This window comes from Cygnus atratus, unplaced genomic scaffold (genome assembly GCF_013377495.2).
Source record: "Cygnus atratus isolate AKBS03 ecotype Queensland, Australia unplaced genomic scaffold, CAtr_DNAZoo_HiC_assembly HiC_scaffold_141, whole genome shotgun sequence".
NCBI lineage: Eukaryota > Metazoa > Chordata > Aves > Anseriformes > Anatidae > Cygnus > Cygnus atratus.
Window position 1 is genome coordinate 1 of NW_026109734.1, and position 12,149 is coordinate 12,149.

Below are 12,149 nucleotides of genomic sequence, written 5' to 3' on the forward strand. Positions count from 1 at the left end.
CCCCCAAATGCCCCCCGCCCCCCCAAAAACCCCCCATAGCCCCCCCAACCCCCCAAATTACCCCGTAGCCCCTCCCCACAACCCCCTTGGCCCCCCAAATGCCCCCCGCCCCCCCAAAAACCCCCATAGCCCCCCCAAACCCCCAAGTTACCCCCATAGCCCCTCCCCACAACCCCCTTGGCCCCCCAAATGCCCCCCGCCCCCCCCAAAAACCCCCCATAGCCCCCCCAACCCCCCAAATTACCCCCATAGCCCCTCCCCACAACCCCCTTGGCCCCCCAAATCCCCCCCAAACGCCCCCCCCCGGCCCCCCGAAGCGCCCCCCACCTGCCGAGGGGCACGGCGAGGTAGAAGCAGCCCAGGGCCCGGCTGCGGGCGGTGCCGGCGAAGAGGTCGGCGATGAGGGTGGGGGCGATGGTGGAGTACGTGGCCTCGCCCACCCCCACCAGCGCCCGCCCCACCAGCAGCGCCCAGAACCGCTGCGGGCAGGGCGACAGCGCCCGCGTCACCCGGGGGGGGGGGGGCCGACGGCACCCTGGGGTGTCTTGGGGGCACCCATGGGTGTCTCGGGGCCGCCCCGCAGCACCCACAGGGGTCCCAGAGCCACCCACAGGGGTCCCAGGGCCATCCATGGGTGTCTTGGGGCCATCCTATAGCACCCATAGGGGGCCCGGGGCCACCCCACAGCACCCATACGGGTCCCAGAGCCACCCATGGGTGCCCTTCCGCCACCCTACAGCACCCGTAGGGGTCCCAGGGCCACCCAACATCACCCATGGGTGTCATTGTGCCACCCCACAGCACCCACAGAGGTCCCAGGGCCACCCAGTGGCACCCAGGGGTGTCCTAGTGCCACCCCACAGCACCCACAGGGGTCCTGGGGCCACCCGTGGGTGTCACGGGGCCATCCTATAGCACCCACAGGGGTCCCACAACCACCCGTGGGTGTCCCGGAGCCACCCCACAGCGCCCGCAAGTGTCCCAGGGCCACCCACGGACATCCCGGAGCCACCCCACATCCCCCCGTGGGTCCGCCCCACCCCTCCCCCAGTGCCCCACATCCCCCCGTGGGTCCGCCCCACACCTCCCCCATTTCCCCCCCGTGGGTCCGCCCCACCCCTCCCCCATATCCCCCCCTAGATCTGCCCCACCCCTCCCCCAGTGCCCCACATCCCCCCGTGGGTCCGCCCCACACCTCCCCCCGTGCCCCACATCCCCCCGTGGGTCCGCCCCACACCTCCCCCATATCCCCCCCTAGATCTGCCCCACACCTCCCCCAGTGCCCCACAACCCCCCACGGGTCCGCCCCACCCCTGCCCCCCGCCCCACCCCCCCGCCCCCCAGCCCCACCTCGCGGGGCACGAAGCTGGTGGCCAGGGTGACGGCGGACCAGAGGGCGATGCCGAGGCACAGCAGGCGCTTGCGGTTGTAGCGGTCCCCCAGGTACCCGAAGACGGGCGCCAGCACCATGTAGCTGCTGATGAACACTGCGGGAGGGCGGGGGTCAGCCCCACAAGCGTGGGGCGGGACCCCCGAGCGCGGGGCGGGACCCCCGAGCGTGGGGCGGGACCCCCGAGTGCGGGGCGGGACCCCCGAGCGCGGGGCGGGACCCCCGAGCGCGCGGCGGGACCCCCGAGTGTGGGGCGGGACCCCCGAGTGCGCGGCGGGACCCCCGAGTGCGGGGCGGGACCCCCGAGTGTGGGGCGGGACCCCCGAGTGCGCGGCGGGACCCCCGAGCGTGGGGCGGGACCCCCGAGCGCGGGGCAGGACCCCCCGTACCCGTCTGCAGCAGCCCGGAGCTGCCGTCCCCGATGCCGAAATACTCCTCGACGTCAGGTAGGACACCTGGGGGGGGGCAAAATGTGGGGCGCGAGGGGTGTGGGGTGCCCTGTAGCGTGCCCCATAGCCTGCCCCATGGCGTGCCCCATAGCATGTCCCGTAGCGTGCCCCACAGCCTGCCCCATAGCGTGCCCCATAGTGTGCCCCATAGCATGTCCCGTAGCATGCCCCACGGCCTGCCCCATAGTGTGCCCCACGGCCTGCCCCATAGAGTGCCCCACGGCCTGCCCCACGGCCTGCCCCATAGTGTGCCCCATAGCGTGTCCCGTAGCGTGCCCCACGGCCTGCCCCATAGCGTGCCCCATAGTGTGCCCCACGGCCTGCCCCATAGAGTGCCCCATAGCGTGCCCCACAGCCTGCCCCATAGAGTGCCCCATAGCATGTCCCGTAGCGTGCCCCACAGCCTGCCCCATAGAGTGCCCCACAGCCTGCCCCATAGTGTGCCCCATAGCGTGCCCCACGGCCTGCCCCATAGCGTGCCCCACAGCCTGCCCCATAGAGCGCCCCATAGCATGCCCCACAGCGTGCCCCACGGCCTGCCCCATAGAGCGCCCCATAGCCTGCCCCACAGCCTGCCCCACGGCCTGCCCCATAGCGTGCCCCACAGCATGCCCCACAGCCTGCCCCATAGAGCGCCCCATAGCATGCCCCACAGCCTGCCCCCCGGCCGCCCCGTACCGGCCACGGTGAAGCGGTCCATGTAGTTGAGGAGGTTGATGTAGCAGAGCACGGCCACCGTCAGGTGGGCGCGGGCCGGGGGGGCGCCGTGGGGCGCCGTGGGGCAGGCCTCGGCCCCCTCCCCCCCCGTGTCGTCGGGCCGGCGCAGCACCGGCCCCACGGGCGCCGCTTGGGGGGCGTGGGGCGACGCCATGGGGCTGCCTCGGCCTGGGGGGGGGGGGCAGAGAGACCCATGGGTGCCCCCAGCCCCGTAGCCCCTGCCCCACAGATAGCCCAGCCCCATAGCCCCCAGCCCCACAGCCCCAGCCCCACGGGGACCCCCGACCCATTATGCCGCCCCCTGCCCCACAGAGACCCCAGCTCCACGTAGCCCCCTCCCCGCCCCACAGCCCCCTGCCCCACACATCTCTGGCCCTGCCCATAGCCCCCAGCCCCTCCCTGCCCCATAGCCCCCCCACAGCCCCCAGCCCCACAGAGAGCCCTCCCTGCCCCATAGCTCCCTGCCCCCCTCCCTGCCCCATAGCCGCCCCACAGCCCCCTGCCCCATAGCCCCCAGCCCCCCGTGAGCCCCCCTCCCTGCCCCATAGCTGCCCCATAGCCCCCTGCCCCACAGGAGCCCCCCCAGCCCCACAGAGCCCCCAGCCCCATAGCCCCCCCCCGCCCCATAGCCCCCAGCCCCACACGAGCCCCTCCCTGCCCCATAACCCCCCCGTAGCCCCCTGCCCCAGAGCCCCCAGCCCCATACCCCTCACGTGACGCCCCCGTCACGTGACTGCCCCCCCACACCCGGAGGGGTCACCCCCGGTTACCGCCGCCCCCGGCGATTCGCTGCCGCGGCGGCCCCGCACGTGACCGCTCCCCACGTGACCGCGGGCCCCCGCCCCTTCCGCGGGGCTCTTATGGCGGGGGCGTGACGTCACCGGGAGGGGGGCGTGGTCTGCCGCGGGGGCTTCTGGGAAATGTAGTCGGGGGGGGCGGGAGTACTGGGGGTACTGGGGGCACTGGGATCGGTGCACTGGGAGCACTGGGGACATTGGGATCGGGGCACTGGGAGCACTGGTCATACTGGGAGCACTGGGATCAGCCCGATGGGATACTGGGGACATTGGGATCAGGGCACTGGGAGCACTGGTGATACTGGGAGCACTGGGATCAGCCCGATGGGATACTGGGGACATTGGGATCAGGGCACTGGGAGCACTGGTGATACTGGGAGCACTGGGATCAGCCCGATGGGATACTGGGGACATTGGGAGCAGGGTACTGGGGGCACTGGGAGTGGGGGTATGGGGCACTGGGAGCACTGGGACCAGTCCCATGGGGCACTGGGAGCACTGGGATGTTGTCTGTAGGGCACTGGAAGCACTGGGATTGGGACTAAGGGACACTGGGAGCACTGGGATTGGCTCCAAGGGGCACTAGGAGCACTGGGACCTTGGCTATGGGGCACTGGGAGCACTGGGATTTACCCCATTCTGTACTGGGAGCACTGGGGCTGACCCCATGGGGCACTGGGAGCACTGGGACCTTGGCTATGGGGCTCCAGGGGCACTGGGATTGACCCCACAGGGCACTGGGAGCACTGGGATTGACACCAGGGGGCACTGTGAGGACTGGAATTGGCACTATGGTGTACTGGGAGCACTGGGATTGCCCCAGTTCCATACTGGGAGCACTGGGATTGACCCCAAGGGGCACTGGGAGCACTGGGACCTTGGCTATGGGGCTCCAGGGGCACTGGGATTGACCCCACAGGGCACTGGGAACACTGGGATTGACACCAGGGGGCACTGTGAGGACTCGAATTGGCACTATGGTGTACTGGGAGCACTGGGATTGCCCCAGTTCCATACTGGGAGCACTGGGATTGACCCCAAAGGGCACTGGGAGCACGAGGATTGGCCACATTCTGTACTGGGAGCACTGGGATTGGCCCCATTCTGTACTGGGAGCACTGGGATTGACCTCATTCTGTACTGGGAGCACTGGGATTGGCCCCATTCTGTACTGGGAGCACTGGGATTGGCCCCATTCTGTACTGAGGGCACTGGGGTTGGCCCCATTCTGTACTGCGAGCACTAGGATTGACCCCACAGGGCACTGGGAACACTGGGATTGACACCAGGGGGCACTGTGAGGACTCGAATTGGCACTATGGTGTACTGGGAGCACTGGGATTGCCCCAGTTCCATACTGGGAGCACTGGGATTGGCCCCATGGGGCACTGGGAGCACTGGGATTGGCCACATTCTGTACTGGGAGCACTGGGATTGGCCCCATTCTGTACTGCGAGCACTGGGATTGACCCCACAGGGCACTGGGAGCACTGGGATTGGCCCCATGGGGCACTGGGAGCACTGGGATTGGCCACATTCTGTACTGGGAGCACTGGGATTGGCCCCATGGGGCACTGGGAGCACTGGGGCTGCCCCCAGTCCGTACTGGGAGCACTGGGCCGTGGGGCCGCGCTATCTTTAGCCCCGCTCCTTATCAGGAGCTGCCCGGACCCTCAAGGTGCTGGGGGGGGGGCGGGGGGGGGGGGTGCCACCCCCTCCTTCCCCCCCCCCCCTCCCTCCTCCCCTCCCCCCCCCGGGGCTATTTCGGGCCCGGCCCCGCCCCCGGGGCAATAAAAGCGCGGCCCCCGTGCCCCCGGCCCCCACCAGCGGCCGACAGCAACCATGGTGAGTGGGGGGGGGGCGACCCCCCCCGGGACCCCCCCGGACCCCAGACCCCCCTGGACACCCCCCTGGACCCCTTGGCCCCCCCCCCCATCCTTTTATCCCCCCCAAATACCCCCAAACGCCCCCCCCAGGACCCCAAATTGCCCCCCCCGGGCCCTTTAGGGACCCCCAAATCCCCCCCCGACCCCCTAAATCCCCCCCCAGATCCCTCAACCTGCCCCCCCAGCCCCCCTTAGGGACCTCTGAGACCCCCAAATCCCCCCTAACCCCCCCCCCAAATCCCTTTAGAACCCCCTCAGCCCCCCAGATCCCCCCCTTTAGACCCCAAATTCCCCCCAAACCCCCCCAGTTCCCCCCCAAATCCCTTTAGGGCCCCCAAGACCTGCAGCTCTCCCCCTTTACCCCCCCAAATCCCCCCAGACCCCCCCCAATCCCCCCAATCCCCCCAAAGCCCCCCAGATCCCCCCCTTTAGACCCCCAACCCCCCCCCCAAATCCCTTTAGGGTCCCCCAGACCCCCAGATCTCCCCCTTTAGCCCCCCAAATCCCCCCCAACCCCCCCCAAATCCATTTAGAGCCCCTCCCTGCCCCTGTATCTCCCCCTTTAGACCCCCAAACCCCCCAGATCCCCCCCAGCTCCCCCCCCCAACCCCCCCAACCTCTCCCAAATCCCCCCCAATCTCCCCCCAATCCCCCTCAATCTCCCCCCAATCCCCCCAATCCCCCCCAGATCCCCCCCAGCTCCCCCCCCAACCCCCCCAACCTCTCCCAAATCCCCCCCAATCTCCCCCCAATCCCCCTCAATCTCCCCCAATCCCCCCCAATCCCCTCCCAATCCCCCCCAATCTCCCCCAATCCCCCCCAATCCCCCCCAATCCCCCCCAATCTCCCCCCAATCCCCCTCAATCCCCCCCAATCTCCCCCCAATCTCCCCCCAATCCCCCCCAATCTCCCCCCAATCCCCCCCAATCTCCCCCCAATCCCCCCCAATCCCCCCCAATCCCCCCCAATCCCCCCAAATCCCCCCCAATCTCCCCCCAAATCCCCCCCAATCTCCCCCCAATCCCCCCCAATCCCCCCCAATCCCCCCCCAATCCCCCCCATCCCCCCAATTTCCCCCCAACCCCCCCATTTCCCCCCAATCCCCCCCCCCCGACGCCCCCTCGTGCCCCCCCAGGCCCCCAAGAAGGCGAAGCGCCGCGCGGCCGAGGGCTCCTCCAACGTCTTCTCCATGTTCGACCAGACCCAGATCCAGGAGTTCAAGGAGGTGAGACACCCCCCCCCTCCCCCCTCCCCCGGGTGATGACGTCACTGGGGGGGGGGGGCAGGTTATTTTGGGGGGTGGGGGGTGGGGGGTCAGCGCACCCCTCCGGCACGCGGCACCTGTCCCCGTGCGGATCGGGTGGCGCCTTGGGGGACGCAGCTGTCTCCTTGGGGGGGGGGGGGAGGGGGGGTTCCCATGAGCCTTTGCGGCCCTCACCCCTCCCCCACCCCCCCTTGACCCCCTCACCCCCCCCATTTTTGTGCCTCTCCCCCTCCCCCCCCCCAAGGCGTTCACCGTCATCGACCAGAACCGCGATGGCATCATCGACAAGGACGACCTGCGGGAGACCTTCGCGGCCATGGGTAGGGGGCGTGGCCTGTGGGGCGTGGCCTGTAAGGGCGTGGCCTGTGGGGGCGTGGCCTGTGGGGGCGTGGCACGTGGGGGCTGGGTCTATGGGGGCAGGGTCTACGGGGTGTGGCATATTGGGGGCATGGCATATTGGGGGCGTGGCCTATCCGGGCGTGGCCGTTGGGGGGCGTGGCCGTTGGGGGGCGTGGCCGTTGGGGGGCGTGGCCGTCGGGAGTGTGGTGTATCGAGGTGTGGTATATGGGGGTACGGTGTGTTGGGGCGTGGTTTGTTTGGGTGTGGCTTACTTGGGCGTGGTTTATTTGGGCGTGGCTTATCGGGGGCGTGGCCTATTTGGGGGCGTGGTCAATGGGGGTGTGGTGTATTGGGGCGTGGTTTACGATGGGCGTGATAGCGAATGGGTGGGGCTTGTGGAGGGGGAGGGGCATGGGGAGGGATGGAGGGGGGTGAGGGAAGGGGCGGGGCTTTGGGAGAAGGGGCGGGGCTTGGATGAGAAGGGTGGGGCTTTGGAGAAAGGGGCGGGGCTTAGGGAAAGGGGAGGGGTTTTGATAAATGAGCTGGGGGAGGGGAGGGGCTTGAGAAATGGGGGAGGGGCTTGAGAAACAAGAGGGTCTTGAGGAAAGGGGAGGGGCTTGATGGAAGGGGAGGAGCTTATGGAATAGGGCGTGGCTGTGTGGCACAAAGGGGCGGGGCCTATAAAGGGTTCTGTGGGAGGGGCTCAAGGAAAGGGGCGGGGCTTAGAGCAAAAGCTCCTGGTGCTGCGGCATCGGAGATTATGGCAAGGGGCGGGGCTTATAGTGAAAGGGGCGGGGCTTACAGCAACGGGCATGGCTTAAAGTGAAGGGGCGGGGCTTTTGACAAACGGGGCGTGGTTTGGGGAAAAGTGGGCGTGGTTTTGGGGAAAGGGGGTGTGGTTTGGAGGGAAAGGGGGCGTGGCTTGGAGAAGGCGCACCAGGTAGGAACGGGATTTGGGGGGGGGGGGGGGGTGTCTACAGGAAAAGGGGCGGGTCTTGGATCGGAGTGGGCGTGGTCGGTGGGCGTGGCCTGAGGCTCCTCCCCCCCATCCAAATCCGTATCAGGGCGGCTGAACGTGAAGAACGAGGAGCTGGACGCCATGATCAAGGAGGCGAGCGGCCCCATCAACTTCACCGTCTTCCTCACCATGTTCGGCGAGAAGCTCAAGGGTGAGGCCCCGCCCCCCCCCCCCCCAGGCGGTGACGTCACGGCGGTGACGTCACGGCGGCGCCCGGTGACGTCACTTCCTCCCCGCCCCCCTCCCCGCAGGCGCTGACCCCGAGGACGTCATCATGGGGGCCTTCAAGGTGCTGGACCCCGATGGGAAGGGGTCCATCAAGAAGAGCTTGTGAGTGGGGGCGGGGGGGACGTCGGGGTCATCGGGGGTCGTGGGGACGTTTGGGGTCATGGGGGACCTTTGGGGTCACGGGGGGATTGGGGTCATGGGGACATCGGGGGGACATTGGGGTCACGGGGGGGATCGGGGTCAGGGGGACATTTGGGGGACACCGGGGTCATTGGGGGGACGTCGGGGTCAGCAGGGGTCGTGGGGACGTCTGGGGGACAATGGGGACGTCGGGGTCATGGGGACATCGGGGGGACATTGGGGTCATGGGGGGGATGGGGACACGGGGACATTGGGGGGACATTTGGGGACATTGGGGGGGCAGTGGGGACATCGGGGACGTTTGGGGACACAGGCGGTGACCCCGTTCCCTCCGTCCCCCCCCAGCCTGGAGGAGCTCCTGACCACCCAGTGCGACCGCTTCACCCATGAGGAGGTGAGGACCACCCCTGCCCCCCCCCCCCCCCCAAATCCCCCCCGGGACCCGAAAATCCCCTCTGGACCCCAAATCCCCCCCTGGAACCCCGCAAAATCCCCCCCAGGATCCCAAATCCCCCCATGCTGCCCATAGACCCCCCCCCCCATGCCCCCCGTAAACAGCCCTAGGACCCCAAATCCCCCCTGGGACTCCCCAAAATCCTCCCCAGAACCCCAAAATCCCCTCTGGGACCCCCCCCAAAATCCCTTCAGGACCCCCAAAATCCCCCCCAGGACTCCAAATCCCCCCGGCACCCCCCCAAATCCCCCCAGAGACCCCAAATCCCCCCTGTACTGCCCAATGACCCCCCCATGCTCCTCTAAACACCCCTTGGACACCCCCCCCCCCCCCAAATCCCCCTCCTACCTCCGTGGTGATTTATGGGGGGGGGTTCCGGCCTCCTCCCCCAGTTTAATCCCCGGGGTCGCCCCCCCCCCCCAGATCAAGAACATGTGGGCCGCCTTCCCCCCCGACGTGGCCGGCAACGTGGACTACAAGAGCATCTGCTACATCATCACCCACGGCGAGGACAAGGAGGGCGAGTGACCCCCCCCCCCCCCGCCCCCGTGGGACCCCCCCCACTGAGACCCCCCAAAAGCCCCCGGGGGGGGCCGGGGCCCCCTCCCCCCCACTGGGAATAAAGCAGCTTTTTTCCAGCCGTTGGGTTTGGGGGGGTTTATTGGGGGGGGGGGGGGGTCCCAGCGCTGGGGGGGTGGCCCCAAGGGGGGGGGGTTTGGGGTCTCGTTGTCATGGGTTGACCCCAAAAGGGGATGTTGGGGTCCTGTTGGGGTTCCCTTGTTACGGGATGGGTTGGGATGGCCCCAAGATGAATTTTGGGGTCCCGTTGGGGTTCTTTTGTCATGGGGTGACCCCAAGTTGGGCACTGGGGGGGCCCTTTTGTCATGGGACAGGGTTGGGATGAGCCCGAAGATGGACCCTGGGGTCCTGTTGGGGTCCCCTTGTCATGGGGTGGGGTTGGGATGACCCCAAAGGGGTGGCCGTTGGGGGGTCCCCTTGTCCTGGGGTGTCCCCAAGATTGGGTTTTGGGGTTCCCCTTGTCATGGGACGGCCCCAAAGATGGACATCGGGGTCCGCTCTTGTTATGGGACGGGGTTGGGATGACCCCAACGATGGCCGTAGGCGTCCCCTTGTTTTGGGGTGCCCCCGAGGTTGGGGATTGGGGTCCCCTTCTCATGGGAGAGGGTTGGGATGACCCCAAAGGCAGACGTTGGGGTTCCTTTGTCTTGGGGTGTCCCCGAAGATGGGCACCGGGGTCCCCTCTTGTTACGGGATGGGGTTGGGACATCCCAAAAGTTGGATTTTGGGGGTCCCCTCGTTTTGGGGTGTCCTCTCAGCACCTCCCGGCGTCCCCGTCCCCGTCCCCGTCCCCGGGCAGGACGCGGAGGGCGAAGTCGAGGGCGGGGGCGCTGTGGGTCAGGCACCCCATGGACACGGCGTCGACGTGGGGCGCCAGGAAGTGGGGCAGGGCGGCCTCCGTGATGCCGCCGCTCGCCTCCACCCTCACCCGCGGGTGGGACGCCTTCACCGCCGCCGCCGCCTCCGCCAGCGCCTGGGGGGGCAAGGCCAGCACTTGAGGGGGGGGCGCCCCACACTTGGGGGGGGTCACCTCACACTTGAGGGGTGCCCCACACTTGGGGGGGGGGCACTGCACACCAGGGGGTCACCCCAGACTTGGGGGGGTCACCCCACACTCGGGGGTCGCCCCACACTCGGGGGTCGCCCCACACTTGGAGGTAACCCCACACTGGGGGGGGGGGGGCATTGCCCCACACCTGGGGGTCGCGCCGCCTACCTGTGGGGTGAAGTTGTCCAGGAGGACGATGTCGGCGCCAGCCTCCGCCGCCGCCAGGGCCTCGGCCGCCGAGCCGCACTCGACCTCCAGCAGCCGGGTGAAGCCGGCGGCGCGCCGGGCCTCGGCCACCACCTGGGGACATGGGGGGCACTGGGGGCACTGGGGGATAGCGAGGGCAATGGGGACAACGGGGACATTGGGGACAAGGGGGGGCGATGGGGACAAGAGGGGAGAATGGGGACCCTGGGGGCTGTGGGGACACTGGGGACATTGGGGTCGGTGGGGAGATGGGGCCAAAACCCCCCAACCAAAATGGGGCTCCCCCCCTAAAACAAAGAGTTCCCCCTCACCCCCCCCAATGGGTCACCCCCCACCTCCCATGTGTGGGTCACCCCCCCAATATGTGGGTCCCCGCCCCAATATTTGGGTCGCACCCCCCCATACGTGCGTCACACCCCCCATATAGGTGGGTCCCAACCCCAATACGCGGGTCCCCGCCCCAATATGTGGGTCACTCCCCCCATATATGTGGGTCCCCGCCCCCCACGCGTGGGGCCGCCCCCCCCCCCCCCCCCCAACCTGCGCCAGGGGCTTGCGTGCGGCCAGCAGGTGGTTGTCCTTCACCATCAGCAGCCCCCCCAGGTCGTGGCGGTGGGGGTCGGCGCCCCCCACGCCCAGCCCGTATTTCTCCACCAGCCGAAAGCCCGGCGTCGTCTTGCGGGTGCCGGCCACCGTCCCCGGCCACCCTCGCCCGCGGGCCACCGCCACCGCCCGGGCAGCCGCCGTGGCCACCCCGCTGCAGCGCCCCACGGCGTTGAGCGCCGCCCGCTCGGCCAGCAGCACCCCGGCCCCCGGCCCTCGCACCTCGGCCACCACCGTCCCCGGGGACAGCGGGGCGCCCTCGGGCACCCGCCACCCCACGGCGCAGCCCGCCTCGCCCCACACCGCGTCGGCGAACGGGGCGCCCGCCAGCACCCCGGGGGACTTGCAGAGGAGGTGGGCGCGCCGTGGGGCCAGCCCCACGGTCAGGGCGGCCGGGTCGGGGCCGGGGGCGTCCTCCTCCAGCCAGGCGCGGGCCAGCGAGCGGAGGCGGGCGGGGGGCAGCAGGGCCGCCAGGGCGGGGGGCGGCGGGGTGGCCGCGGTGGGCTCGGTGGCCATGGGGGAGCCTGCGGAGCGCAGAGGTGGTGGGAAGAGGGGGCCAGAGCGGCGCCTGGTGGGGTGGGGGTCCTGCCCCATAGATGGGTCCTGCCCCACGGATAGGTCCTGCCCCATGGATGGGTCCTGCCCCATAGAGGGGCCCTGCCCCATAGATGTGGCTCAACAATGGGTCCTGCCCCATAGATGGGTCCTGCCCCACGGATAGGTCCTGCCCCATAGAGGGGCCCTGCCCCATAGAGGGGCCCTGCCCCATAGATGTGGCTCAACAATGGGTCCTGCCCCATAGATGGGTCCTGCCCCACGGATAGGTCCTGCCCCATAGAGGGGCCCTGCCCCATAGATGTGGCTCAGCAATGGGTCCTGCCCCGCAGCCACGTCCTGCCCCACAGCCACCTCCCACAGTGACCAATCCTGCCCCATAGACAAGCCACGACCCCCAATCTTGCCCCATGGATGCGTCCTGCCCCATAGCTGCCCCACATCCACCCCTGCCCTCTCCCCTCTCATCCCTGC

At 69.2% G+C, this 12,149-nt stretch overlaps 3 protein-coding genes across 3 annotated transcripts; 1 reads left to right on the forward strand and 2 right to left on the reverse strand.

Annotated features, from left to right (window-relative positions):
- Nucleotides 1–327: 327 nt before the first annotated feature.
- LOC118261519 (protein spinster homolog 1-like) lies at nucleotides 328–3,390 on the reverse strand (the record flags this gene model as incomplete). Its single annotated transcript, XM_035572383.2, has 5 exons — nucleotides 3,327–3,390; nucleotides 2,518–2,724; nucleotides 1,780–1,845; nucleotides 1,351–1,487; nucleotides 328–479 (listed from the first exon to the last, which is right to left on the reverse strand). Coding segments are annotated over exons 2-5 (548 nt in total), but the record flags the coding sequence as incomplete, so codon positions are not given.
- Nucleotides 3,391–6,380: 2,990 nt separating this feature from the next.
- Nucleotides 6,381–9,211, forward strand: MYL11 (myosin light chain 11). The gene is made up of 6 exons (XM_035572382.2): nucleotides 6,381–6,464; nucleotides 6,748–6,823; nucleotides 7,907–8,011; nucleotides 8,112–8,190; nucleotides 8,575–8,623; nucleotides 9,107–9,211. The coding sequence occupies exons 1-6, from the start codon at nucleotides 6,429–6,431 to the stop codon at nucleotides 9,209–9,211; spliced, it is 450 nt and encodes a 149-aa protein (XP_035428275.2). The 5' UTR covers nucleotides 6,381–6,428.
- Nucleotides 9,212–10,016: 805 nt separating this feature from the next.
- On the reverse strand, nucleotides 10,017–11,636 carry QPRT (quinolinate phosphoribosyltransferase). Its single transcript, XM_035572386.1, has 3 exons — nucleotides 11,058–11,636; nucleotides 10,479–10,610; nucleotides 10,017–10,235 (listed from the first exon to the last, which is right to left on the reverse strand). Exons 1-3 carry the CDS (start codon nucleotides 11,634–11,636, stop codon nucleotides 10,017–10,019), a joined length of 930 nt encoding a protein of 309 aa, XP_035428279.1.
- Between the last annotated feature and the right edge of the window lie 513 nt (nucleotides 11,637–12,149).